At 39.3% G+C, this 27,223-nt stretch overlaps 1 protein-coding gene across 1 annotated transcript; it reads left to right on the top strand.

Annotated features, from left to right (window-relative positions):
- si:ch1073-396h14.1 (disintegrin and metalloproteinase domain-containing protein 10) lies at nt 1–27,142 on the top strand. Its single transcript, XM_065955881.1, has 15 exons — nt 1–249; nt 1,580–1,721; nt 1,961–2,079; nt 2,359–2,514; nt 7,150–7,235; nt 8,163–8,285; nt 11,853–11,945; nt 12,316–12,484; nt 18,480–18,643; nt 21,811–21,982; nt 22,156–22,300; nt 22,926–23,109; nt 24,915–25,014; nt 25,311–25,531; nt 26,349–27,142. The coding sequence occupies exons 1-15, from the start codon at nt 189–191 to the stop codon at nt 26,445–26,447; spliced, it is 2,034 nt and encodes a 677-aa protein (XP_065811953.1). The 5' UTR covers nt 1–188; the 3' UTR covers nt 26,448–27,142.
- Nucleotides 27,143–27,223: the final 81 nt, after the last annotated feature.

Raw genomic sequence — 27,223 nt, 5'->3', positions numbered from 1 at the left:
TCTTCACGCTCAGTCCTGGCTTGAACTTCCAAATGAGTCACATTCCTGTGTGGGACGACCACAGGTACGATTCTGCTGAAGAGAGAGGAGAAATTCAAATAAGCATGAAAAAGAGAGACGGGTGTGAGCAAAGAAGGAGAAAGAAAACAATGTGAAAGGCAAGGAAACAACAACAACAAAGAAAGACCATGGGCGTTCAACACTACTGGCTGCTGCTGTTGTTGGTCGACTGCCGGGAACGGATTACAGGTAGTGTGGTGGTGGAATATGCAGATTACAGATTTGTGTGTGTGTGTGTGTGTGTGTGTGTGTGTGTGTGTGTGTGTGTGTGCGTGAGCGTGTTTTTGTATGTTTGCCGCTCTGTCTGGGTGTACATGTTGATGTGTGTGTATAAATGGGCAGCTTGTGTTTGCTGTGGTGGACTGGCCTCTTCTGGCCTCAAACATGTCTCAACCTGCCCTCTCAGGAATGCTGCAAATAGGCACCTTCATGCAAACCATGCTTATTAGGCATAACATTTGGATTATTTATTTGTAATTCGATGGTACACCCATTTGTTCATTGTTTAGGAAAGTGTAATTCACCTAGGAGGGTCAACCATGGGTAAAAACCCCTACATGAAAGCACAAGCCTCTCCAGCACTTTCACAATCGACCTTCAGCAGGTGACAGATCACACAATTTAGTCTGGTAATGGCAAGAGTATGATTTACAGGTATTACGTTTTATATTAAAGCTGTGTTTGTCTTCTCTGATGCCGTAGTCAGAAACATTCATGTTCAAAAGAACGGAAAGAGCTACTAGTTTAAATTGAGCAATATCCTAATCATGGACATGGATGTGCACACCTCAGTCTGAATATTTACTTTTCAAGATGTTTTTTTCTTCTCAAAATAGCAGATACATTGCCAGTTCAATAAAGCTGTCATATTTACTGAATGAAACATCAGAATCAAGTCTGATTTGGGTGATTCATCTTTAATATTGAAAGAAATCCAGTATTAGATCATATTTTCCCAACTGATTTTCCAAATGACTGTCTTACTACCCTCGTCAAATTTTTAATTTTTTTAATTTGACTCTTCTTTACAATTATTTCCGGGCTCATAATGATGAGATTTTTCAAGAAAAAAAGAATAAATAAATATAAGAATGAACAAGTCAAAGTCTAAAATCTCTCACTGACCTAAGTCCTGCCATAATCCCAAATGAAATCCATACATGTAAACATTTGATGCCTTAATTATGTACTTAATCTTTTTTTAATGACTTTTTAAAATGTTTTTATGTGCGGCAAATTCCCCTGGGGGAAAAAAAAAGGTTTTCATCATTCATTCATTAAATAATCCCCCCCCCCCCCCCCAAAAAAAAAAAAAAAATAGAGAATAGGACTAATCATGTTTCTGTCAATTGTTCTATGTTGAATTGTAAAGAGATCATTGATTAAGATAAAAGTTTTTATAATGGGCATAAAGGCTGATTTTACAATGTGAGGTGTTGCACTATCGTTTACTGAGGGAACAGGAGTGAGTGAGCATCCCTGCTTTATGAAGTAACTGGAGTGTCTTTCTTTTCATCAGTAAATGGCATCAGTCCATTTATAAAGCATTATGAGGGCTTGTCATACGACAAGGAGGATCTGCACAAGAGGCACCTGAGAGCCAGGAGAGCCACACAACATCAGGAACACACACTGAAGCTAGACTTTACTGCTTTCCACAGGTAGGTTTCTTCATCAGTAGTTATATGTTCACAGCCCTCTTTCACCATACATGCATGGACAATATTTTTTATATAATATTTTTACAGCATGTGTTTATTTGAACACACTATTATTCCTGTAACAAATTACAAACATGACTGTCCTAAGTTATCCCTAGTTGCTTTCTATGGATAAGTCTTCATACCTTCCACTTCACTACAAAGCTTTGACCACATCTGTAAAAAATATATTTTTTCAGAACCTTTCGTCTGCGTTTGAAACGCAATTCAGCAGGGTTTTCTGAAAGTTTCAAGACGGTCTTTGAGAATGGTTCCACATCAGCTGACCTCTTCCACATATATTCGGGAACACTAGAAGGTGGGTAATGTGGTGATTTCTGGACTGCTTATACTGAGAGAATTTACTTTGATCAAAGCTTAATCAGTCTTGTTTATAGTCTTTTGGTTTGGAGAAAACATCTGAAAAAAACATTTGGACAAACATCTGCTTGGGCTTAATCCTCTTGATTACTTAAATTTTAAGATCAAAGTAAAACTTAATGGACTATGTGTAATTCCTCACTATCTAGGCTGTCTGTCTGTCTGCATTTTCACCTCCATGACCCTTACATGTAATCTCTCTCGCCCGCTCTTGCAGGTGAACATGGCTCAGCCTGCCATGGCTCTGTGTTACAGGGTCAGTTTGAGGGAACCATCCACACAGACAACGGGACTTATTACGTAGAGCCAGTGCATAGATACAACAGCAACAAGACAGATCACCACTCTATAATCTACCATGAGGATGACCTAGGTAAGGCTAACTTTTTATTTATATAGTCTAGCTTATTAGGCTCTGTTGTATCTTTTGATCTTGGATGACAAAAATAAATAGTAAAGTCTGTGAGTATGCAGCCTGGACCCTCACAGAAAAATGCAACTCTGTAACAAATCCTCATTGCTTTGTTCTAAGGCAGTACAGCCCCAAGCTGTAAAGCAAACTGAGTAACAAGAGGTCAGGAAAACTATGCCCCCCTAACTCGTGAGGTAAAAGTACAAGGGCAAGGGCAAGTTAGGACATGGCTTTGTTAAAGGAGAGGATAATCGCATGGAAAAAAGTTTCAACAACAACTAATCAAAGCAAACTATTGGCTGGCCGGCTTTTGATTTGGCCAGATGGTGACCAACCCTGAGAGCGGTCAAAATGTTATGCGCATGTAAGTGTGTATGAGCATGTGTATTTCTCTGCTTGCTTCCCTGACAGCATGTGTTAACTTTCATCAGTACAAGATTTTCCGAGAAAGCATTTTACCGGAATACGTTTGTACAATAACCCCCAAGTGTATAAGTTTACACAGATGCCATGGCTGCCTTCCTCCCCACTCCTCCCACCATTTATTCAACCCCTTTCACAACTGCAGTCCCATTTACATTAGATAGTGTTGCAGCTGACAACATCCTGTTCTCTCATTCACAGGCCTGCAAATCTGCAGGAAACTGTGAAAGATTTGGTACATGATATATCCACAAGACAATCAATGCTTTTCCATAGATGTTAAATTAGGACGTGTGTGCTTCCACGTCCTGTGGTTGTTGTCTAGGGGCAACAAAGGTTCCCCTGGGATATGGTGTCCTGATGTCTTTCAAATTTGGGACACAGGTCACAGTCCAGGAGGGACATTTTCCAAGAAATACAGTATTAAACAACAGGACGCTTGGTCTTCTAACAAAAAATTACAACATATATGATAAACAGCACAAAAAATGAATAACGGGCGAACCATCTAGGACTAGATAATGTTTGTCCATCCACCTATGAGTCTTGTTCTGTTTAAACGGTTCCATCCCGTTTAAAGGATGTTTTTTTCTGCCACTCTTGCAAAGTGAAGGAAAGAGTCAGTCCTCTGCAAAAAAAAAAAATAGTACACATACTTCGGTTGAGAGTTGCTTACAAGTTTGATTAGATAGCCTTTGCTATCGTTTTGTGGTATATAAATTCAGTTGATTGATTTATCTAATGCTTGATTGTAATTGGATGTATCCTGCGTGACATCATCCACTGGTTTTTGAAACATTGTTTTATAGTGTGGAGTATTGGCTAGTTTTTTAGCCAGAAGTGACCGTATTTGGTTGAGAGGGTAGAGCTGGAGAGGAGTGGGGGGTTAACAAATGGAAGATTTCACTAATCTGAAACATTCCAAAAAAAGAAAAAAAACACCATCATTTAGAATACAACTTAGCAATAGGCTTTTAATGAAAGCAAGAAAATATTAGGCCTAGTTCAGCTATAAACAAGGCCACATGTGCTGGAGTAAGCACAAACGGTATTTTACCAACATGTCCAATCATGCCAAGTGCTTTCACCTTATTAATTGAAGATATGTTAGAGGATGTTTGTACATTTTTATCCTGTGAATTATTATTGTCTCAGATTTACATTTACAATCATAATCATGGGTGTGGTTGTGTGCGCGTGTGCGCGTGTGCGCGTGTGGGCGCGTGTGTGCGACCTTCCCTTGGAGGTTTCAGTTCATACGATCATGGTAACTATTAACCTCACACTTCCTTGAGAGAAATCAAAAGTAATGTACACATTTTGAATAACTCTAATCAAGTTAACTGATTCTATATTACCTCACTAGAAAAACTTCACTAACACTTTGATTGAGACTCATACATACAAATTCACCATCAGTCAAAAAAAAGAGTCAGCGCATTCTGATAAATGCAACACAAGATTGTCAGGATTTTTTTTAAAGTTGAAATAAAAAGAGCATAATTTTCCTGACAGATACAATATTATTTGTGGTGGAAAGCTGCTGTTAAGAGTTTGCATCATTAACAGAATGAGGCTTAAGGGAGGATATCCTATACAGGGGGATAAATCCCCCTTCAAGCCTGAACTATGTTAGAAACACTTTGAAATAATGATATGTCAGGTTTAATCTTTGCATCAACATATACAGACTCTTAAGTGCTTACTTTTCCTGCATTTAGCTGACTGAAGGGGCACTTAAGGGCACTTGGCCTGATGGAATGGCCCGTCAGGGTGCACATAGGCAATAACTGGGTGCAAAAATGAAAGTATCCCAATGCTGGGAAAATATTTTCAATTTGATAGTTAGGCAGTTTAATTGTTTTGAAACACACAAACATTCCCAACAGATTCAGTGAGACTTTTTCTTAGCTTTTTTTTTGGCAAAACACTAATAAGTAATAACAATCTTTAGCAAGTTCTGCAGCTCAGAAGAGAAACAATAATGTTCTTCAGAACAATGTAGAAGAAAAGACAACAAGAGATGAAGAGAGACAGAGAAAGTGAGAAGACAGGCATGTAAAAAAAAAGGTCTGGAAACAATTCTGTGAGTGGGAAGACCCCACATTTAGGCCTCCAAATCCACTCACACAGCCCACCCTCATGCCATGTATAGAACAAATCCCAGATTTGTGATTGGCCAGAAGACTTTTGTAGGATGGTGTGATCTAATCATGTGTTGCTTGTCCCTCACTGTAAGCCCAAATCTGATCCAGGGAGATGTAGGCTACTGGGGCAGAGTAGCTTACATACACAGACATGCGCATACATACTCATGCACATATGTATATACATGCTCTAACTCTTGAAGTTCTGACATCACCAGTTACAAATATCATGTGAAAGTTATTATTTTGGCACATGACTCTAATACAATTTTTGAGATTTTGAAAATTAATTTGTTCATTTATTGATGTAGCTTGAATAGTTTTGGTCAAGTTTACGCATTTTAAATTAGCTGTCATCTCAAAATTGGCACAATGAAATGTTTTATTTTGATTATTTCACAGTTTTATGGAACAGCAGTGTACTTTACATTAGATCCTTTAGAATTAGATTCTCCACAGTCCTTGACCATGCACCACGTTCACTCATAATGTTGCAATGAAGCACTTTTGTCCCTTGCGATTTTTGTGGAATTCTGGGTGTTTGTCAGTGCAACAAGACAGGCCAATTTATTCAAATGCCATGCTCTCCTCGACTGCAAGCACATGATCATTTCATAAATTTGAAGGAGACAGGCGTTCCAGTGGTTTTGCAATATGCAGACGATGATGTTGTTTCAGTAAAATCAAACTAGCACATATTACAGCATATGGCTCTCCCATGGCTCCAACTCAAGGCCACAGCTCTGATTTCCAAATGTTTTTTTTTTAAGTGTCTGAGAATGTGAGGGTGCTCCTGCCAAACTCAGCTGCTTGCCATGCTGATCATTATGAAGCTACTAATGGATATCTATATAGACATGTACTGTAAATTGTTTGGTATACAAAATGGTTAGTATTTAACCCATAGTTTAAACGGCACCATCTTGAAATTGAAGAAAAATAAAATGTAACATTATCATGGCAGACCTCGCCGACGGACCTGGGAAACTTTGCACACCAAAAACTTTAGTTTGGTGGCCTCAATACAACAACCTGATTTGTGTTATTATTGGGCTCGTAAGTTTGCCTTTGACACTGAAAATGGCCAAAGTTTGACTTTTTTTAATCTTCACATGCACTTTTTTTTAATCTTTATCCCCATAGAAGCTATTTTACTTTCAGGAAACGACCCTACAAACATTTATATGACTTGGGTTTAAAGTTAAACTGTGACCTTATTTAGCTGATGAGTAATTCCAGAACGGTCACATGACCGGTCATCTTTACTTTATCTTAGAGACTATTCATGTTTACAAAACTTTGAAATATCAGGACATAAATAGGAACACTTTAGAATACGACATGAATGACCCCAATTATGACCTTGTTAATGACTGGTCGTGGTTTCTTGTCTTTAAGACTCTGCGCAGTATAGTCAATATTTTCGAAAAGAACAATGTTGGTGCTGGACATTTTAGAAGTCAATGTAACAGCTCACACAGAGCAGGGAAAGAGATGATATCCAGTTTTTGAGACCTTAAATTCAAGCATCTAATGGCCATGATCATTGCCCCCTGAAGAATGAACAACTCAATGAACATGAATCATTTCAGAACAAACAATTACTTTCTAAAGATCAAACTGTTTTTGTGAGCTTATGTTTCACAATGTGCTTTCTGCTCAAACATATACGTATTAGTATGTTCAACCCAATGGTGTGCTAGTTCTCAGTGGATTTATTTGTTATGATTGGAGAACTGAGTTTTATTTGGGGAACTGTACGCCCACGGTTCTATGAGTCATTGATGGGTAAAAGTTCACTAACTGCAGAAACATGTTCAAGGACAGCATTACTGGTGACCTGTTTGCTTGTCCGTGTGTTTCATCTTGCATCTTTGTTTGTGTTTGACAGCAAACAAAGAAAATTAGAAAAACAAGGAGACTGGAAGAGTTGTAGTGTAGGCCAACAACTAATATGAGTCATTTCCACATTGCTTCTTTCACACTATAGAAGTTTGTCAAAGTGTCTGTGTTTGCTCTTGTGTAGTCCTGCCATCCATGAAAACTGGACCTGTTGGATTCTGTGGTGCAGAACATTTAAACCGCCTCGCCCAAAACCTCGGAAATGACGAGGTAGGACAGTCCAGACATCACCTCAGTGACTGCAAAGACACAGAAACACACTCACACACACACTTTGATGTACTTTCTGTTTCTTTCCTCACCCTCGAGTTTTCCTCCTCTGCAATATTATTTATAGTAGATTAATGCCAAACCGAGAAAGATTTCTAAGAATATTAGAAGCTGCAAGTCTGTTTCACGTGTTATAACTGACCCAATTTATGAGCTCATTCAGTCAAGCCATGATTTTAATTTAGCCTGTTAAGTCACAGAGAACAAATAACAGGATTCACTTCTGTGTAGGATTAAAAAAAAAAAACGGAATGGAGACCTGAGAGAGCTGAAAGCTGCTTCCTTCCAGGCTGAAACTATTTTAAAATTGTCACTGCAGATTCAAAAGCACCAGAAAATCTTGACCGTGTGAAAAAGCAACTATAAAACCAGGTATAGTGGAAAAAACATCTGCCGAATCTATTAAGCTAATACCCCCTCTGGTTCCAGATTTATTGTTAACCTGTGAGGCTGGGTGGTGGTCCCATGTGTTCATTGGCAACAATGGATGCAGGGACATTGGTATGGATCCATTTTTAACAACATTCGTGTAGGTGGAGATAATTTCCACTGTTTGATCACAAAATGGTCTGAACAGATGTTCCTGTGGAGCCATGCTGCTTTCCTGTGACTACAGGTCAGCTCCCCTCTCCTTCTGGGACAAAAGTCATCCCAGTTATACATCAAGTTAAACTGACGTAATGTTTTAATCTGATGCGCTTATCAGTTGGATTCATAATGTAAAATGATTCAGTTACTATAGTGACAGATTCAAGTCATCCTGGTGATTTATCAGTCATGATTCAAATCTTCTTCCAAAACTGTATTCCCTTTACAATCTTTTTAGGTTTAATTCTTCTCTTTTTGTTTCTACAATTTCATCCACAGGAGGCAGCAGTGAGCCGGTCAAGGAGAACAGTGGATCAGGCTAAGACCACTTGCCTTCTCCATTTCCATGCTGACCATCTCTACTACAAGAAGTTCAAGTCTGTTGAAGCTGTGGTGGCTCAGGTAAATGGTGCAAATGTCTCGTCTACATAATTTATCCTACACAGTGCAAAAAATGTTTTATTTTTGTTTTTGTTTACTATGATGGCATTACAAGTTTAGATGTAATGCTCTTGCAAGTAATCAAAGGTTTTGGATCTCCCAAAAAGCCCCATATAGGATATATTTATAACAGCTTTAGCTAAAAAAGCAGTTTTTTATCTTCTGATACTTGCCCCATTTTCTGGACGCAAAGAAAAAAGGCTCAGTTCATGTTTGAGTGCCCTTACGTGCTGCTGATACCTGAGATGCCTGATGTTTGAGGCATCAGAGAACAACATGTACAGTCAGGCGTTTGTAGTGGGATCATGGAACATCCTGCAAGAGCATCAAAACAGAACAAGCGAGTGTCAGCTGTTGGCTGACCTAAGTATGCTGTGTTTACAATCCAGTCCCTGATTCATGCACTGTTCTGGATTCATTTTACTTAATTTTTATTTCATATAAATACATAAATAAGGGGGGTGAGTTGTGCGTGTGCATGTGTCTGTATAGAGGTTTAGTTTAAAAAGATACTGGTATAATTCAGAATGAGTGAATCACTTCACTGCTTGAGTACGGAGAAGAAAGGGTTCATCTTTTTATAAATGTTTCACTGTCCTGGATTTTGAGGTTAAAGTGTTGCAATTGAAGTCCACCTGTTTGCAACTCTCCTTCCGAAAAAACTCATCTTAGATAAACTGAAAACCCTTAATCTAGAACAGCCCTCCGACTATGTAATGTATGGTATTTTGTTTACAATAATACTTCTAAAAAGAACTAGAATAGATGTGGTGTAACTAGGATATTTAGCTCTCTGATAGTATAGCACTACAGCTAAGGCAAAAGGGCCATTTCTTAAATGAGAGGAGACAGAAGGATATGTGCTTAAGTTGCATGTGTATGCTTAAAGTTTTTGGATTCTGAAGCATTTGGTAACCTACTATTCAGGGAACAATTGAAATGAATAATTTTCAGATGATGTGTGGAGCCAGCCAATTTTCAATCAAAATGTGTGTCAAGCCCACACTGACACATGAGCTAAACACCACTGACATATTTAAAAACAGTGCATTAAGGACAAAGCTGTTGATGCTGTGAAGCTAAATAAAGGGCAACATGACGCACACAGCTGTCATGGCATTGCATTGTGGCATCAGTGAGGAGGATGTTGACAAATGTATTGCTGTATGAGAACATGGTGGCACATGCACCACAAACAATGAGTCAAGTGCGGCTCTATGCCTTTACACCTGACGGGGCACTGTCGGCCCATGTAGTTAAACAAGAAGCCACCTCCTTCTCATCCGCCTGAGCTGCAGTAAGTCAATAACTCTACATGTATTGCCAATGTCAAGCTGTAAGAGCAATATGCTAAAAGTCATTTTCAAGGAATAAAAAAAAAAAAAATTGCAGTACATATGAAAACTGGATGACGGCCCCACTTACTGAATGCACTGTGTGAACTTTGCAGTGGCTTATTATGTTTTTATGATTAAAATGTCAAACATTTGAACCCCCTGGGCCTATGCGTTCAGTTGTAAAATAAAAAAAATGCATTTAATTTCCTGTTTTAAGATGATCTTGGTTTAAAGGTTGGCTGATCTCATATGATATGTTGGTTAAAGTGACTTGTGTGCTGTTTTTCCTCAGTGAAAAAAGTAAGATATCAGTGATTTGAGTCCCTCTCTGTTTAAGTTTTGTCTTTCTGCACAAAGTGCTGGTCACAGAGGTCATGTGAGATGTTATCCTTATATTGAGTTTAGCTGCATGCTGACTTTGGAATCCAGTGACATAACTTTAACTTCAACTCTTCTGCAAATATGTTCTTAGTTAAACCAATAAACATGATAAATGCTCTTATTGAATGTCTGATTAGAAAGTAGGGCAGCACAGATTTGTCTATAGTTATAGATTTGAGTCTCAGTAGCTGTTTTTTTTTTTTTCCTGCCTGTGTTGCCTTAGTTAACTTAGATTTCCTTCTGGTCAAATGAAGATCGTCTGTCCTTTGCTGTTTTTTTGGCCGCTCTGGCCTTCCTCCTGCTGTCCGTCCTCTCATAACCTCAACTGACCTGCCTCAAATTTTTTCCAGCTTCAAGACTCACACTAGTCCCACAAAGTTTATTGTAAGTTAAACCGTGATGTGAGCTTTGAGTGTATATAGGCAGAATGCTGTCATCAATCACTGCTAACCTAGTTTTTACTGTCTCCTCTGTCCAAGGTGTCAACATTTAAACATACGAATATTCCTAGCATGCTACACTGAGTTCGTCTCACGCAGTGTAGACCTTCTCATATGACCACTCAGCACGTGCTCCTCAATGTTTGACTAGCTGTACCACCCACATTCAAAAAAACACATATTCTGATGGATCACAATCCAAACTTGGTCAAGACTGTTTGTGTTTGTATTGTATATTTGTATTCGAGTGTTTGTATCTGCTTCAATTGCAATGAGAGAGTCAAAATGTCCTCTGCTTTGAAATACTGTTGAGTGTTGTGGAGCTGACCGCTATGGTGGCCCTGGGAGCTCACTGCACAGCGATTTGAATTGTGCTGTTCAGAGTTGCTGTGCGGACACTATTCTTATCATTCTTGTAATTCTTGCTCAAAAGCATTTTTTTAACCCCTCTGGAGGCAATTCACGGCACATAAATGTGTGTGACAAATAAATGCTATAACTTTTTTTTTATTTTTGTGCATTTTGTGCTTTTAATGGAGAGATAGGACAGTGGATAGAGTCGGAAATCAGGGATAGAGAGAGGGGAATGACATATGGGAAAGGAGCCACAGGCTGGACTCGAACCTGGGCCGCCCCCTTGGAAGACCATAGCCTCGACACATGGGGCCCGCGCGTTAACCACTGTGCCACCAGCGCCCCAAAGCTATGATTTTTAATCTTGAAAATAAAGAAAAAAGTTACAAACACAGACAACACAACCAAATACAGAAATAACTCAGCTCACTTGAACTTATTATCAGGGTTTCACAATTAATCTTACTTACACATCACATATGCGTGACTTGATAAGAGGAAATACGAAAAAAACATTTAATGTGAACAAGCAGTGCTTCTCAGCAGCATGTTTACATTTTGGATAGAGGCCTGAGTGTTGAGGTCTGGGTATTTAGGAAATGCATCTTTTCAACATGTAACCCTAAGCTAAAGCTAGCTATCTGCTACCCTTAGATTAATTGGTGCTTGTGTATTGGTGAAGTTTAAAATGTATTCTGTATTTAGTAGAAACATGTTTCAAACACGTGTATTGTTAAAACATGACGGACAGCAAACTGGAAGTTAACATGCACTCTTAATTGTATGTTTATTTTGCACTTCATATTGTATCGCAATATCAAACAGTGTTACAGCACAGGACAGATTTCTCATATTGTGTTGGGCTGGAATCTACTTTCATGATTAACTTTTGATTTCTTTAGTCTCATGTGTTAACCTCTCCGAGTCACATACACCCGACAGATCCTCCTTTAAAAGATCAGAGACCGGACACTTTCTTGGCTGTCTTCTCACATGAATACATGTTCTTTTGTCAGGTTGCCTCCTACATGCGAGCTATAAACGACATCTACGACAAGGTGGACTTTGATGGCATCAAGCTAATCAACTTCCAAGTGAAATCCCTCAAAGTAAGATCCTCTAAAGCTCCAACAATGACACGATTGTCCCAAATCTTAGAGTGACGCTGCACTGCATGTCTGTGATAAGTCCATGCAACCCATAATCCAGGCTTACTCACATTTAATTCTATTTAGAGAAACATGTCATGACCTCCTTTTTGTAAGAATGGAAGGAAGGTCTAAGAAAGTCTTTGATTGGGGATTTGGGATTATTGGGTTAAATTGTCAGCCTCAAATGGTGCCTATGTCTATGTATTCCCTCATAATGAATGAATCACAATATTAACTTTGAAGTGTGGGTTGCAGCTTGTATCCTTGTGTTCAGGGACCTGCTTCACAGATGTTTGATTAACCTGTGTGTGTGCTGGTCTCTTTCCAGGTGATGACGGAGGAGGATAAAAAGAATCCTCTATATCCTCTGTATATCGGGCCTGAGAAACTGTTGAGTCTGTACTCGGAGAACGACTGGGGAAACTTATGTCTGTCCTACCTGCTCACTAACAGAGACTACAGCGGAGTGCTCGGACTTGCCTGGGAGGGAAAGACCGGTGAGTTTGACTCGCTCTGACATGTAGACAGACGTCACACACACATGCACTCACGAAAAGATCCCAAGGCGAGCATTTAGTGAAGCAAAGACTTACAAAATAATGAGTGATGACAAAAAATTGTTTCCAAAAGTGTATTCAATTTCCAGATGTTAAATACAGTTTCAAGTTTATCGGAATTCAGTTTCAAACTAAAACAGTAAGTTAGATTTAAAATAATCAGTCAATTAATCAATCAATCTTTATTTGTATCACGCCAATTCCTAACAACTGTTATCTCAAGACATCTTACAAAAGAGCAGGTGAAATAATTTACTCTTTGTTAGACTATTAGATACTGTGCCAGTCAGTGTAAATCTTTTGTTGATCTATCAAATCACAGTACCCGCTCCGGCTTGCAGGACTCTTTGGCTCTCTCTATTTCTCTGGAATAATTAGATCGATGAAGTAGTTGAACCTTTACAGAATAGGCTTGAATCCAGGGCTAACTCATGTTGAAGAGAAGGCTTTGAAAAAAGGCAACAACTACCCATGAGCCAAAGTGTCGCTGGAACACATAAGATAAGATAAGATAATCCTTTATTTATCCCACAACGGGGAAATTTACAACTAAATTTACTACATTCATAGTAGATTGAGTTAATTAGGACAAGGAATCGCAGTGATAATGGCATGTAAGCCTTCTTGTTTTTCATGGATCAAACAGTGTTGTGGAACACAGAGTTGAAGGATTTACGCAGCTCGTATTTCTGGTCTGTTATTATGGCCCTTGATTTGGTTAAAGAGACCAAAAGCAAGACATGAGCAGACACCAAAAAACAATCTCTGTTTTTTTTCGCATAAATACTTGCTAGGATAAAATAATTTGGCAATGCTATCACAATATCATAGACTTATTTGATTACTCTTTTCCCCCTAAAACTTTATTTCTTTTCCAAAGTGACATGCATTATTTCAGTGTCAATTAAAACCCACAACCTAGTGATATTGGTCTTATATTTACTTTTTATTTTATTTCTGTCATGTTAAGAATCTTCTCTTTTTTTTTTGTTGATATTTTTTGGGCCATTTTTGCCTTAATCGATAGGACAACTGTGGAGCGACATGACATGTTGGGAGGAGAGAGGCGGTATGACATGCAGCAAAGTGCGTAGGCCAGATTCAAACCCACGGTTGCTGCAGTTATCATAAAGCCAGACGTGTCTCTCAGCTTCTGTGCAATCTGGAGGTTGGGATTGTTTCAGTAGGAGTGTCCTCCTTCTGCTCATTTCCATGACATTGTTTCTTACTCAGTGTTTGATTGGCTAAACTGAGGGGCGTGAGGGCAGACCACCACAGTGACATGTGATTATGGAACCTTTGATACTCACACTAACTCACTCACACACACACACACACACACACACACACACACACACACACACACACACACACACTCACACACACACACACATACTCTCACATGTTGTGAATTCATAGTGGCAGTGACATTGTTGTGACCTTTCAGGATGGCTAATGTTTGATCCCAAAGAATCAGATCACTCGGGTCACTGTAACCCACTTCCACTAGTTTATTACTGGTTTTGGGTAATGGGAGGCTTTTAACTATGGGACCAAGCTATACATGTAGGACACACATGTAAGCTCATGCACAGCCCCCGTTAGTCACAAGGATTTCGACCTCTAACCTCACATAGTTGTGTGTTTGTATGTGAGTAGTGAGTAGTGTGTGTGTGTGTGTGTGTGTGTTTGGGTGGGGGCACATGAGTTTTCTCACCAGCAAATTTCCATCTTCTATTGAAACTAACGTACAGTATAGGAAACTTAAAACATGTTTGGTGTCATTGATTGTTTAATTGTGTTTTGTTTTTCTTGCTGCACACAGTGGTAGTGTCATTGTTCTTCTTCAGGAGAGCAAATAGAATAAAGGATCATCGTTATCATATATACTTATATGAAGTAGACATTTTGGCCTTAATGAACCTTTGACATGGTTCATTTACCACTGATCCCTGGACTTTACTGCCATGAATTTCACGGAGTAAAAGCTAATTGAGTTGAAAGAATATACTGCATTAAATAATCGAGCTTGTATCGAATGCATCTTTTTTTATGATGATTGTATAGGGCTCCCTGTCACAAATGGAAATACAGAGTACACAAATGAAAACCTTTGAAATAGGAAAATAACCATACAACAGGCTGGAAAGAGTTTAGTAAATCATATATTCTAAATCCACTCAAGGGTCTTACAAGCCAAGTACCTTCTTTTTATTAAGGTCAATTAAAACAAACTGGGGCCTTAACTTACCCTCAATGCACATCAACCACTGACGGTTTGTGTTTTGCCAGTAATAGTAGTCTAGCTGATAGACACAAGCAGAGGGACATGCTTCATATTTCTGATTAGATAGCTTCTCTACAGCATCAATTAAGAAATGCAGTCTTCAGCCCCAGCTCATGCTGACTCCAGTGGCATCACCTGGGGCAATCTTTCTGGCTTTGTGCACGATCTCAAAAGCCACAAAGTACTCAGGCAAATCGTCAGCAACCTAAATGCACACTGTACCTGTAAAAAAAAAAAAAGAAAAGGCTGTTGTAGCTCTTGACAATTGTCCATTAAAAAATATTTGAAAGTTCAGATCTGTAACAAAACGCACCATAAGGTTCAAAATTATGCTAAAAAAAGGAAACATTCTTCCTGTGACATAGCTACCACCTTGTTCATCTTTGAATTGACATTATACAATTAAAGATTGGTTGATTGACTGATTAAAATGTCTAATGAAAGGAGTTAATCCAGCCAAACCAAGCACTTCTACTGTTCTGGCTAGTAATTTTATGCTATGAGATAGATAGATAGATAGATAGATAGATATATATATATATATATGCGCTATGGTAGTTCTCTTTAGCTCAAAGTTTTCCCTTAGGACTTACTGCTAACCCTCTTACCCCGAGACATGTTCTTGTATTGAGAAAACAGTAGCCCATTGTTCCCATCACGTGTAGAAGTCTAGGTTCACTTTCTGTTATAACCCAAACCATGATCTATAACTTATCATAACCAATTTGTCTGCAATTTCTGACATCCACTTACTTGGTTACAAAACTACTTCATAATGTTGGTGTAAGATCATTATTTGGGTGAAAATAGTAAGGAAATGTTAGCCTTTGGGTTTTAAAGTGGTTACAAACAGATGCACCTCAAACCAGCCCTCTCCTCACCACATTTTCTGTCTCTGTAAACACAGACCAGATCATCAGAACATGGAAGCTCAGCATCCCACTGACATTCATATTTGTTTGTTTTCATCATTTTAACCATCAACTAACTTAAAAATTAAAAACATACTTAAAATGTATAACTCTCCATGTTACAGTTTGGACAGTTTAAGCTAGAGTAAGTGGAAGCAAAGGTGAACTATAAAGTTCAATTCAAGAGGAGCTGATATTGATTCACTTTTTGCAGTTATTTTGTTTCACCTCTAAAATAGTGCTTTACATTCTACCAACATGTGAAGAATTCATCGACATCTGTCTCGTCTACTTAGCATTATTGCTGCTAATGCTTATCACTGCTTCCACGGGGGTGAAATGACCTGTTGTGCATTCCAAACAATCTTTTAGTTTCGCAGCAGTGAAAAGGTCAAACTGGTCTCAGAATATAGTGAATAAGCTTTTACAAATATGCTGTACTGAGGTCATTGAACTCTGGAGACAAAGGGCACAGTGATCGAAAGTCTGCGGATACAGTTAGATTACTTACATTACCTTTGGCTGTTGTCCGGAGTAGAGCTAATTTAGTCTTCTGGGAACTTTGGGCAGTGTTTTAAGAACCACTTGCTGTTTATATTTGTTGATGATTGTGTTATGAGGACACTCTGCCTCCCCCTGGATGTTTGTCCAAGGACAGAACGCCTTTTTACTCACCTATTATTGTTTGTTTTGTGTGTGTGTGTGTGTGTGTGTGTGTGTGTGTGTGTGTGTGTGTGTGTGTGTGTGTGTGTGTGCGTGCGTGCGTGCGTGCGTGTGTGTGTTTTTTTGTGTGTGTGTGTGTGTGTGTGTGCATGGGAAACAGAGGTCCTCTTTGTGTCTCTATATGTTTGGAGAACTTGCTTGATATTGTTTCCAGTGGTTGCTGCTACTGCATGTTTTTTTGTTGGTTCAGGTTATGTGTGTTTTAGCATGTGTGCTTGTTTCCTTTATGCATGCATTGTGTGGTGCAAGGGATCCAGAGGACTGTTGCAGGATGTGTTTGTCCAGCGCGCTAATAATAGGACTCTTTCACTACGGCTCCGTTCTGTGGTGAAGGAGGAGGGGCCGAAAATCGGAGCCCCTCTCTGCTCAGGCTGCCAAAAATCACAGTGGAGACCTCCAAAGTAAGCTCTTTCTAGGAAACCCAGCTCCTTGAATAATCCATCAGGGGGGCCATTTTAGGTCAAAAGCTGGGAGTGCTGCATAAATGCATCCAGAATTCATGATTAACACGCTGAGGGAGTCTTGCTGGGTTGCATGTTGTTATGAAGGAAACTGCTTGTGTTTATACTTTGGCTGTGATGAGTAAAATGATAAATGATAGTTTCTGTAAAATTAAAAAATCCCAGTGGGTTTTCTCATTTTTTGCAAGGACATGATGTGACTTTAAATTCCAGGCAATACCAGGCAATCTCAGCCTACAGTACTTCACCCAACATATGATGGTAGACTAACATCTCGCTTAGCTCTCTACCCTTACAGAGCCCTTCTTGTTTCTACAACAGAGGAGATAGGGGGAACCTTTGTTTTTGTTTTTTCACCTCTAACTGTCCCTCACCGTTCCCGGATGTCACCCTCTCACCCACTGTGTAACAAAAACATGCTGGTGTGAGATCCAGATGCCAGTGGCTGGTTCCCACACTCCTCACTGACACAGAGTGAACTCAGATTTCTGTGAAACAGTCAATATCTATACCAGACGTGCGCCTCACAAGCCTCCTAAAAATGGCTCTGCTGACCATATTGCATAAGAGATGTTACATAAATTCACGTGACTAAATGCAAGTGCTGAGACCTCCAACCTGAACCCGCCACACGGGCACAAATGGAGTGAGCCAATGAAAAGAGGGGACGGACGACGACACATTGAAATGACTCCCAAAGCAGGTGATTGTAAGACTGGGTGTAGGCAATAAGAGCACAGAAATCATGATGGGAAAGGAAGAGCAAAAATAGAGTGGCCTGCGAATACTTTTAGCTGGTAAATCAGTTCTTTATTGGGCTTAGATTGGAGATTAACTAACCAAAGATGTATTAACAGGAGATTCATCTTGGTTAGGGGTGGTTACGTTGAAGTCTTGAGACAAAGACACAACGTTTTGTTCAAATCTGTGAGCTGTCCCTTCAAAGAGCCATATCATAGGTGCTCAGTTCGACCAATCGCATTGGTTCCCCTCAAACTGGTCCTCTGGATGGCCGGCTGAACAATGATGTCACAGCCCAGCCGTCCGTCCATGTGAAAGAGGCTAACTGTTTGTAATTGTGGGAATGGCATGCAGGGACATGTAAACCCAGAGGCACTGTCTGCAGACCATTGAGGGCCAAACACAGGCTCTGATGTGAAACTAGAGGAGTTCAGCAGGTCTGTCTGTCTGCACACCTCTGACCCTGGGGCCTCTGAGGCTGTTGATAAGGCTTTAGTAGCAAAGCTTCGTTGGTTTCAGGTATTTCCATTAGCTCAAGGCCAGTTATTCAACCATACAGTACATAAAAGTGACACATGCTATGTTTTCATGTGGGTAGTATCTGTTATTTGTTTTGCCTGTTGTGTCCGCTGAACGATGAGCAGTCTGATATATTAATGAATCGTCAACTATACAAAAACCTTTATTTCAACCTCCTTCTAGTATTGTGCGACCTTTGGTAAATAAAATACAATATTAGATCTTTATTGAGTTTGCTCTAACTCTAATTTAAACCACTAAACTGTTTATCATCCTGTCCGTCTGTGCCTTAGGTAACTGGGGAGGAATATGTTCAAAGCAGACCACCCTGCGTAATGGCCGGACCTCCACACTGAACACAGGCCTGGTCACTATTCAGAACTATGGACAGTTCCTGCCCCCTCGACAAGTCCAGCTAACTCTCGCTCATGAGCTCGGCCACAGCCTCGGATCCCCGGTCAGTTCTAATCAAGTTACTTTCAAGATACTTAAATCATCTGTCTAATCTTAGATGAAAACCAAGCTCCCTTAATCAAAAGAGTCATGGACGGAATTTACATTTAATAATACACACTACTTCACCTACAAAGTTCCCCAATGCATGTCAATGTAATGAATTGTTGCCATGGTACTACACCTTGAACTGTAGGGATATACAGTACATCAGTGGGTATGAACTCAATGTGAGTGAACTTGATGTTAATCCAACATGAGGAATCTCAAACAAATTGCAGACTTGCTTCACATATTCTCACATAGCATGCCGAATGTTTGCAGTGCACCAGAACAAATGTCCTGTGAATGATTCACTTATGTGGGCATCACAGACCTTGGCCATTATTGACTTACTTTTTTCGTAGAGACCCTTGGCTCAGCCTCAGTGGATGATCTGAAAGATAATCTGAAGAGAACAGACAGAAATTTTTACATTCGTTAAGACAGGTCTTCTTTTCCATTATGCAAACCATTAAAACCGTATTTTCTAGCAGTCAGAAGTAAATAACTGGACACCAAACATCATTTTAACCTTACATTACATTAAACATATAAGAAGTAAAAAAAAAAAAATTAAAGTGGGTACAAAAAGGTGCCTTGTGACAAGACCTTGAAAAATAAGTAGAGGCTTGTTTGGGGTCTTTAGTAACATTTTAAAAGTTCATGCATTGCTAAGAGTTCCACCACAGCGATCTAAAAAACATAATATTGAATCAGAACTCTTTTCTGTTTCCTTCCTCTTGTGGAATTTTCTTCAACCTTCATGTCATTGAACTTGGCTGAGACGCCTCCTTTGTTACTAAAGAGATTCAATGATTCCCTCTTTAAACTTCTGTAAATGCTGCTTCACCGTAAACACTTTTATAAACAATCCCAAAATTAAAATACATAACTTGGCTCAGGGGACATTAAACTACCTTTACTTTGGCTGATGTATTTAATTTAATTTTGTTAATTTTGTTTTTCCCCAGCATGATTTGAGTTGTGTTTACTTTTACTTTAAAACAAATCTTCCATTGACGTGCTTGTCCTTTTACCAAAGTCTTTTTTTTTTTTTTTTTTTTTTACCAACACACTCTGTTTATACCAAAAACAAACAAAGCATGCTCCTCTCTCCATGTGTGGTTGCTGCAACCTGCAAGTGCCTGTGACCTTTCTCCCACTTGCCAAAATGCCAGTGGCCTCTTTTCAGCCTGCCTGCTGTTATTCACACTTTCACAGACCAGAGCGTCCTCGGAGGCTATCCTGGGCAGATTAGTTCTGCTATGTCAGAACCTGCTGGCTCTCTCTAATTTAAAATAGTGTAAATTCTGCTGCTGCTGCCTGGATTCTTAGCTTCTGTGACAGGCCTTGATTATTTTTTTCAGGCATCACACTGCATCTTTTCAGGAAGACACACATGAAGAGATCTAAGCACTGGCTTCACCTGAGAGAGAAGGAGAGAGAGAGGCATGGTGGATAGAATAGAGGGCTATCCATTGATGCAGAGGGAGATCTGGGTAAAGAGCTGCTTCGGCCTTTGTCCTCCTCTTAACAATGAAATAAATCAGGACATTTTCACATAGAGCTGAAACCAGATTTTTTTTCCCCTTTTTTTCTGTTCAAATCCCTGAAACTTTTTAGCTTTAAAAAAAAGTGCTTATTACATTTTTGTCAATGAGCTAAACAATTGGCTTTTTTTACTTTTTCCCATTAATATATAAATTATTCAAACTATTCAAAAAATTAAATCAGTACAGAATCAATAACATAAATAAGTATTAACAAACTATCAACTTAAGACTTAGAGACGACTAGACTGAACTCCCTTTCACAAAAAAAGTTACGAATATTCCCAACATTAGTTGTTTGATTGTTTATCTTGAATCTTCACAACTGCCATAACAGCATCTGTAAAACCACTACAGGTGTTCGAGAAGTAAACAGGAAGGGCAGGAAATCTGCAAACTGACATCAAGGACAGATGTTTATCCATGCTTTGCTGTTCTTCCTTTTGTTACCACTTGGTTTTGTTCTGTTGTTTTTTATTATCAACAGCAGTGTATTGTGTGACAAGGCGGAGCATGTTACAAGCTTTAACCTTTAGTCTTCAGACTTTTAATCTGAGGGGCAACAAAAAGCAGAGGCAAGAGAACAGGAAGTTACAGTTGAAACATAAGGCTAATAGCAACAGCTACCTTGAGCTACAAATGCTGAAAAAAAAAACATGACATACAACAATTGTGAAAAAATAAAAAGTAATAAGCCTATATCCATCTCAAGACACAATGAAAACATTTGCTGTGGCTTGCTGTGTTAAAGAACCCTTAGAGCCGCAAATGTTGACAGATTTAGTGCAGACGATACATTTGCACTCATTATATCCGTCAAATTAATGACAAACAGATTCAGAAAGCCCACACAAAGTATTTTCTCTCCACATGAGTCTATGTTTTGTTTTTTTAAGATGTATTTTTGTATTTCATAGGACAGTGGATAGAGTAGGAAACCAAGAAAGGCCAGTGGGGAATATCATGCGACTTGAACCAGGGCTGCCTGTTTTGAGGACCTTAGCCTCCGTACATGGGACGTCATTTAAAGTCTAAACATGTGTTTCTTATTTTACCAGTGAGTTTGACATCAATGAGACATGTAGAAAAAGTTACACGAATACATTCCAGTCCAAAGCAAGAGAAGCTCTCTGTAGGGGACATCAGATTCCAGAGAAATCTTATTATTTTTTTCTTCTGGAAAAACAAAGATAGCTTGAAGAAACACTGGCTTTGGTCTGTGCAGAAGGACTTCTTTTTTTTAAATGGCAAATGTTACAAGCTTTATCTTCCACTGTCCATGGACGTTACTGAAAACATTTCTACTGTCTAATAAATTGATTTAATCCCCACATCTGTGATAAGTATGGAAACAAACTGTTAAAGCTCGGTTGAATTACATGGTCCTCCCTGTAGTTTTTGTCTGCAGCTGGGTATTTTGGGTGCCTATTCTAAATTGCATGGTTACAAGAATAATAAAGAATACAAATTGATCCATATACATACCTATATAGTACAGGTACACATTTGCATGTAAAGTCATAAATGAAAAAAAAAACATTTCAAATCAACTTAAGAATTTACATTTACATTTTTCCAGCACGATGAGGGCCAAAATTGCGGAAACCTGGGCTCCAGTGGTGGTAAAGGCAGTTACCTGATGTTCCCTTACGCCTCAGACGGGGTGCATGAAAACAACGACAAATTCTCCCCCTGCAGCCTCAAACACATCAGCAAGATCCTGAAGCTAAAGAAGGACGACTGCTTTGTGGGTGAGAAGAAAAAAGATCAGATGATGTCTGCACGTGTCCTGCTTAATCTTGCAGAGTCAGAGTGAAATGTTTACAATACGAACTATGTATATTTACAAGTTTTCTTAAGTTTTTTGGTACATTGGTTTATTTTCTTGTGTTCATATATTTACATGCATGATACTTTTGGTCAGTCAGTGATCAACCCATCTGTGGAAACAAGATTGTAGAGAAAGATGAGGAGTGTGATGTCGGCGACAACGACAAAGATCTCTGCTGCTTCAGTTCCAAACAGACTATAGGAGTCCAGTGTCGACTCAGGCCTGGTAAAGCCTGCAGGTATGATAACATTAGAATTAGTGTTTCACAAAAAAATCAAAACAATATTCGGGCGCCGGTAGCATAGTTAGTGCACTCGCCCCATGTATGGAGGCTGTAGTTCTTCAAGCGGGCGGCCGAGGTTGGAATCTGGCCTGTGGCTCTTCCCTCTCTCTCTCCCTGTTTTCTGACTCTATCCACTGTCCTCTCAAATAAAGGAATAAAAAGCCCAAAACCAAACCTTTATTTGTTAAATATGTACCAAGGTAGATTTTTTCAAGAGAATTTCAGATAAGGTGATTTATTCAGACTTATTTAAAATATATTGGAATTGTTCTTAGTTTGAAGTTAATTGTATTTTCTAGGTGTTTCATTGTCATGTTATGAGCGTCACTGATTTGTAAGTGCATGATGGTGTCTTTCTTTTCTTTTTTGGGGCTTTTTGTGCCTTTAATGGAGAGATAGGACAGTGGATAGAGTCAGAAATCAGGGAGAGAGAGTGGGGAATGACATGCGGGAAAGAGGCCACAGGTGGGATGTGAACCTGGGCCGCCCGTTTGAGACTACAGCCTCCATACATGGGGCGCGCGCACCAATCACTGCGTCACCAGCGCCCCAACGATGGTGTCTTTCTTTTGTCCATCAGTCCCAGTCAGGGCCTGTGCTGCGGTCAGAACTGTGAATTCAAGCAGTCGGGTCAGACCTGTGATGAGGAGACAGACTGTCAGAGAGAGAGTGTTTGTTCAGGCTTCTCCTCGTTCTGCCCCGAGCCAGGCAACAAGGAAAACATGACAGTCTGCAGTCAGGGCACACGTGTCTGCCTAAACGGGGTGAGGAAGCCAGATCTACTACAGTTCCAAAAAAGTCTACAATATTTGTGCACCTGTGACATTTCGCCTTCAATCTGAATTTTGCAGAGGCGTAATTGGGGGAAAATATGAGCCCCCTTTGTACCCTCTTCAGAGGTAGTACCAGAGGTGTTACAGAGGCAAGACAGTATCAGCGTAGCCAGCGGGGGAGCGCAGCACTGTGTGCGCATGCATGTCTAACTATCTGTTTATGTGGAGCTCCCGCTGTGCCGTGTGATGGGGACACCAATATTATGCCGTCACAGAATCAATATGAATGTACAAAGCCGTGATGATGGCTGAGCTTAGTTACAGCACTTTTGTGAAAAAAGCAGTCTGAAAAGGGCTACTGAGAAAGTAGTTCTACTTCACACAAAACTTTTACCTCACTTGTTTCAAGTCTCCCTTAACACGGCACAATGTACGTTGTGTAATTCATGGTTTCATTAACATTTGAAGACTTGTTAAACAACATAAGCTTTAGGGCCTGACTACCTTTTACCCATAGCTATCACAGCTACCTGAAAGTGTCTTGAAAAAAGACAGTTTTTAAGGATCCATCTGTTAGATGGCTATATTTTTGCAGATACTGTATCTTAATGTTTGCTAACCCTTTGCTTCTCTCCAGCTCCACCATCTTGTCCATATTGGTTCCTTTTAGTTCAAAAAACAAATAAACAAAAAACAAGATGCCTTTGGCCAAAATGTTAACTTGTTGCTATTGAACTTGTCTCCCAACCCATTCATGACATCACATTCACTATACAGGGCACTTCAGAAACAAACTCATCATTAGTGACTGTTCTGGATTCAGATTCAGATTCCTTTTTGCTCAAGAGGGAATTATTTGTAAACAAAGGCACCATTACAACACAGCTCATTTAAAAAAAAAAGGTTGGCTCTAATCCATGTTACTTCGAGACATGCGTGACTCTACAAAAGTTTTATTTTGGCCAAATTTCCCCCCATCAATAAATGTCTCCTGATGATACTGTTGTCTGAGCAAAAGAGGCAAAGAATGTATTCCAGCTGTGAGTGTTGCTTCATCTTATTTCTAAAATGTATTTCTCCCTTGGTATTAAGTGAACAAACCTCTGACAGCTTATCCAAGAACATAGAACATAACAACTGGAAAGGACTTGGGGGGGGGACATGGGAATGTGATAACCAAGGAACATTGGTCCAAATACTGAAGGGGAGTTTTAGTTTCATAGATTATAAAAATCTCAACCAACTGTTAACCCACATTGTCTCTTTCGAGGAATTCTCAAATACTTCTCAGGAAAGGGGGAACAGACTCCTTGTTTGGCATAAACAAAGTAAAAATCAAACGTTGATTCAGAGTTAGTTCTTTAAGAGACTCATTTACTTGTATTCATCCTTTTCATAGTGACACATATTACTCACGGTGTTCAAAGCATTGGCTTTAGATTAAAACTTAAACTTTCTAATAAGTGCTCTAAAGAATCTGAATGAATAATAAGGTAATCATACAATTTGTTTAACTCTAGCACCACAAAAGCAGAGATCTCTTTAAAGTTTGCAGAATTTATTTTAAGTCAGTGAAATATAAAACAAGTACTTATGTTAGTAGGGATAAGGAAGCACCATTTTTTTTTTTTGTGTACTTATTATTACTCATTAGTAATAGCTTAACACTTGACTTAACCTGTTGTTGGTGTGCCCTTTTGTTTTTGTATCCCTTTACTTTCCATGTTTTTTATTTCCCGATTTCTTTTTTTCTTCATGCGTCTTCTCTAAATTGTCTTCTGTGCTTTTCGGTGCAGGTCTGTGCTGAGTCCCTGTGTGTGAAGCACAACCTACAGCAGTGTGACTGTCCGGGTGACTCCGTGAAGGACAAATGCCACCTGTGCTGCCAGCGGCCTGGTAACCACTGTTCATGGGTCCTACACAGGAGAGGAATGTGTTTACACTTTGTGTCCCATCATGTCAGCCTGTGTCAATTTGTACAGGGGTCACCTTCGTACAATGATGTTTTCCATTAGACATCCTAGAAACTTTCACAACATCTGACATAATGGTTGGCATAACAGAGCATAGCATAAGGTCCTGAGGGGACACACAGTCATACAATTAAAAAAAACTATAACAGAGCAGGTTTTAGTAGCCATATAATATGTTCTCTGGTCATTTTAATGTGATTTTCTCTGAATCAATGGCAGATAAGCCTGAGACCTGTGCCAGCACTATCTCCTCTGTGCTGCGCAATCACTTCCAGGAAAAGTTGTTGCCCTTGGTTGGCGGGACTCCGTGCTCAGGGAACCAGGGATACTGTGACAAATTCCAAGTTTGTCGTTTGCTGGATGCAGATGGTCCCATAGCAAGACTGAAAAACTCCTTTCTGAATTTGGATGACTTTGATGACTTAGCAGAGTGGATGAAGGTGATTTTCTTTTAAAATATATAATTGTAGATAAAAACGAACAAAGTGGGGATCAGATCACTTTTCAAAAAAATTAGATTATTTGTTTTCCTCTCTTTAACTACTTGACTGTCATACAATAATTTATGGTTTTATTGAACACAGCACAGTGTATTTGTTTTGTGAGGTCATATAAGTAAACACATACATCTTAGTAAAGTTATCAAGTATTTACTTTAAAAAAAAAGCAATTTAGTTATTTTTACATTATTAACCTGTAAGTATGGACGTGGTCTTTGTAACTATGCAATGAGGTCACATCCTCAGCTCAGTGTGACATTCAGCTGTCTTCAATGTTCCAGCTCTTAGCTTCCTTTGAGATTTAGATCTTCCTGACAGCATGGAGAATCAGGAATGGGCTGAAGAGCACCTCACTGATTTTCCATTCGTTTCACAAGACAGAAATGATCCCCAAATTCAGGAACCATTCTGTTATTTCATCGTAGACCTACATTTGTTGCCGACTCATTTTCACATGTCCACAGTTTCAAAGTTATAACCTGTTCTGGATCGGGTCATGGGTTGGCTTATATGATATTTTCACTGCTATAACCTTATTCCAGTCACCACAAAAATAAAGATAAAGAAAGAAGAGCTATATTTAAAAAATAAAAATAAAAAAAGATTTCCTGGTTCACTATAACGGGTTGGCCACTAAAAATCATTTTAATTAACAACAACCAGGCACGAAATGAAGTCAACAGTGCTTTAAAACGAATAACTGTGTCTTTGTCAGTACTGATTATAGTTGCTTACTAGCTGTATCTCTCCTCTGCAGGCTCATTGGTGGGCCATCCTGCTGGCCATCCTGACTGTGTCCGGAGTCATGGGCTGCACAGTCTGCCTCTGCGGCCGCACTCTGGACTCTGAACTTTGACTGACCTCTGGCTTTTGATCCCTGTCACCTCTTGGAATATGAATATCATCCTGTTGGTGAATATTTTTTTGTAAGGAATCATTAATCTATAATTCAATCATATTGAAGAGTCAAGGAAACATCAAAGAGCTCAGTGAACTTTGCTCCACATGTAAACCAGCGTGTCATCTGTATATGACTTTTTTAAGACACTCACACCTGCTCATTGCCTCTCACTCTGCTTGTTAGCTGATATCTTTGCACGTCATTATGCATCTGTCATCTCATTTCTTGGTGTGACTTGTCTGTGCCCATTTCATCAACCAGTCAGGGTTAACTGTGACGCATCTATTGTGGTAAACGTTGCTGTTGCTACGAGTTGTGGGTCAGTTGACACCCTTTAGAGGCCACATCGCAACATGCACCTACAGAGATTTATAGCGCCCTGTCTGGAACAGATTCATCTCCCTTGTTTTACCCTTTAGTGTCCTTGCTGATATATCTGAAGTGAAGTGTTAATTTCAGCCTTCATGCCCATCCAGTTTTCCATCCTCGAGATACTTGATCAACAATAACGTCACAGGAGAGTGAGATGACAAGTAGAAATTGGGCATTCTCTTGAAATGACATTTGGCCTCAACTTCTTTGTTGTTATTTATATTGTTAACAAAGTACAAAGATGCTGACTTTAAAAAAATAAATAAAGGGACAGTTAACATGTTTGTCATCTTTTTTAAATGTTTGAAATAAAAAACTTAAATTAAATTAAATGTTAAAAGATTCTATATTTCATAAGA

The sequence above is a fragment of the Labrus bergylta genome, chromosome 6 (genome assembly GCF_963930695.1).
Source record: "Labrus bergylta chromosome 6, fLabBer1.1, whole genome shotgun sequence".
Lineage (NCBI taxonomy): Eukaryota > Metazoa > Chordata > Actinopteri > Labriformes > Labridae > Labrus > Labrus bergylta.
Note: the sequence above shows the minus strand (reverse complement) of the source record. Positions and strands in the feature narration are given on the sequence as shown.

What these genes read in the sequence shown, in the direction of transcription:
- si:ch1073-396h14.1 (XM_065955881.1), top strand. Translation starts at nt 189, where the DNA reads ATGGGCGTTCAACACTACTGGCTGCTGCTGTTGTTGGTCGACTGCCGG. An exon ending in TCCAAGTGAAATCCCTCAAA is followed by an intron (nt 11,946 to 12,315) that starts GTAAGATCCTCT and finishes GTCTCTTTCCAG; the next exon opens with GTGATGACGGAGGAGGATAA. An exon ending in GCCACAGCCTCGGATCCCCG is followed by an intron (nt 18,644 to 21,810) that starts GTCAGTTCTAAT and finishes ACATTTTTCCAG; the next exon opens with CACGATGAGGGCCAAAATTG.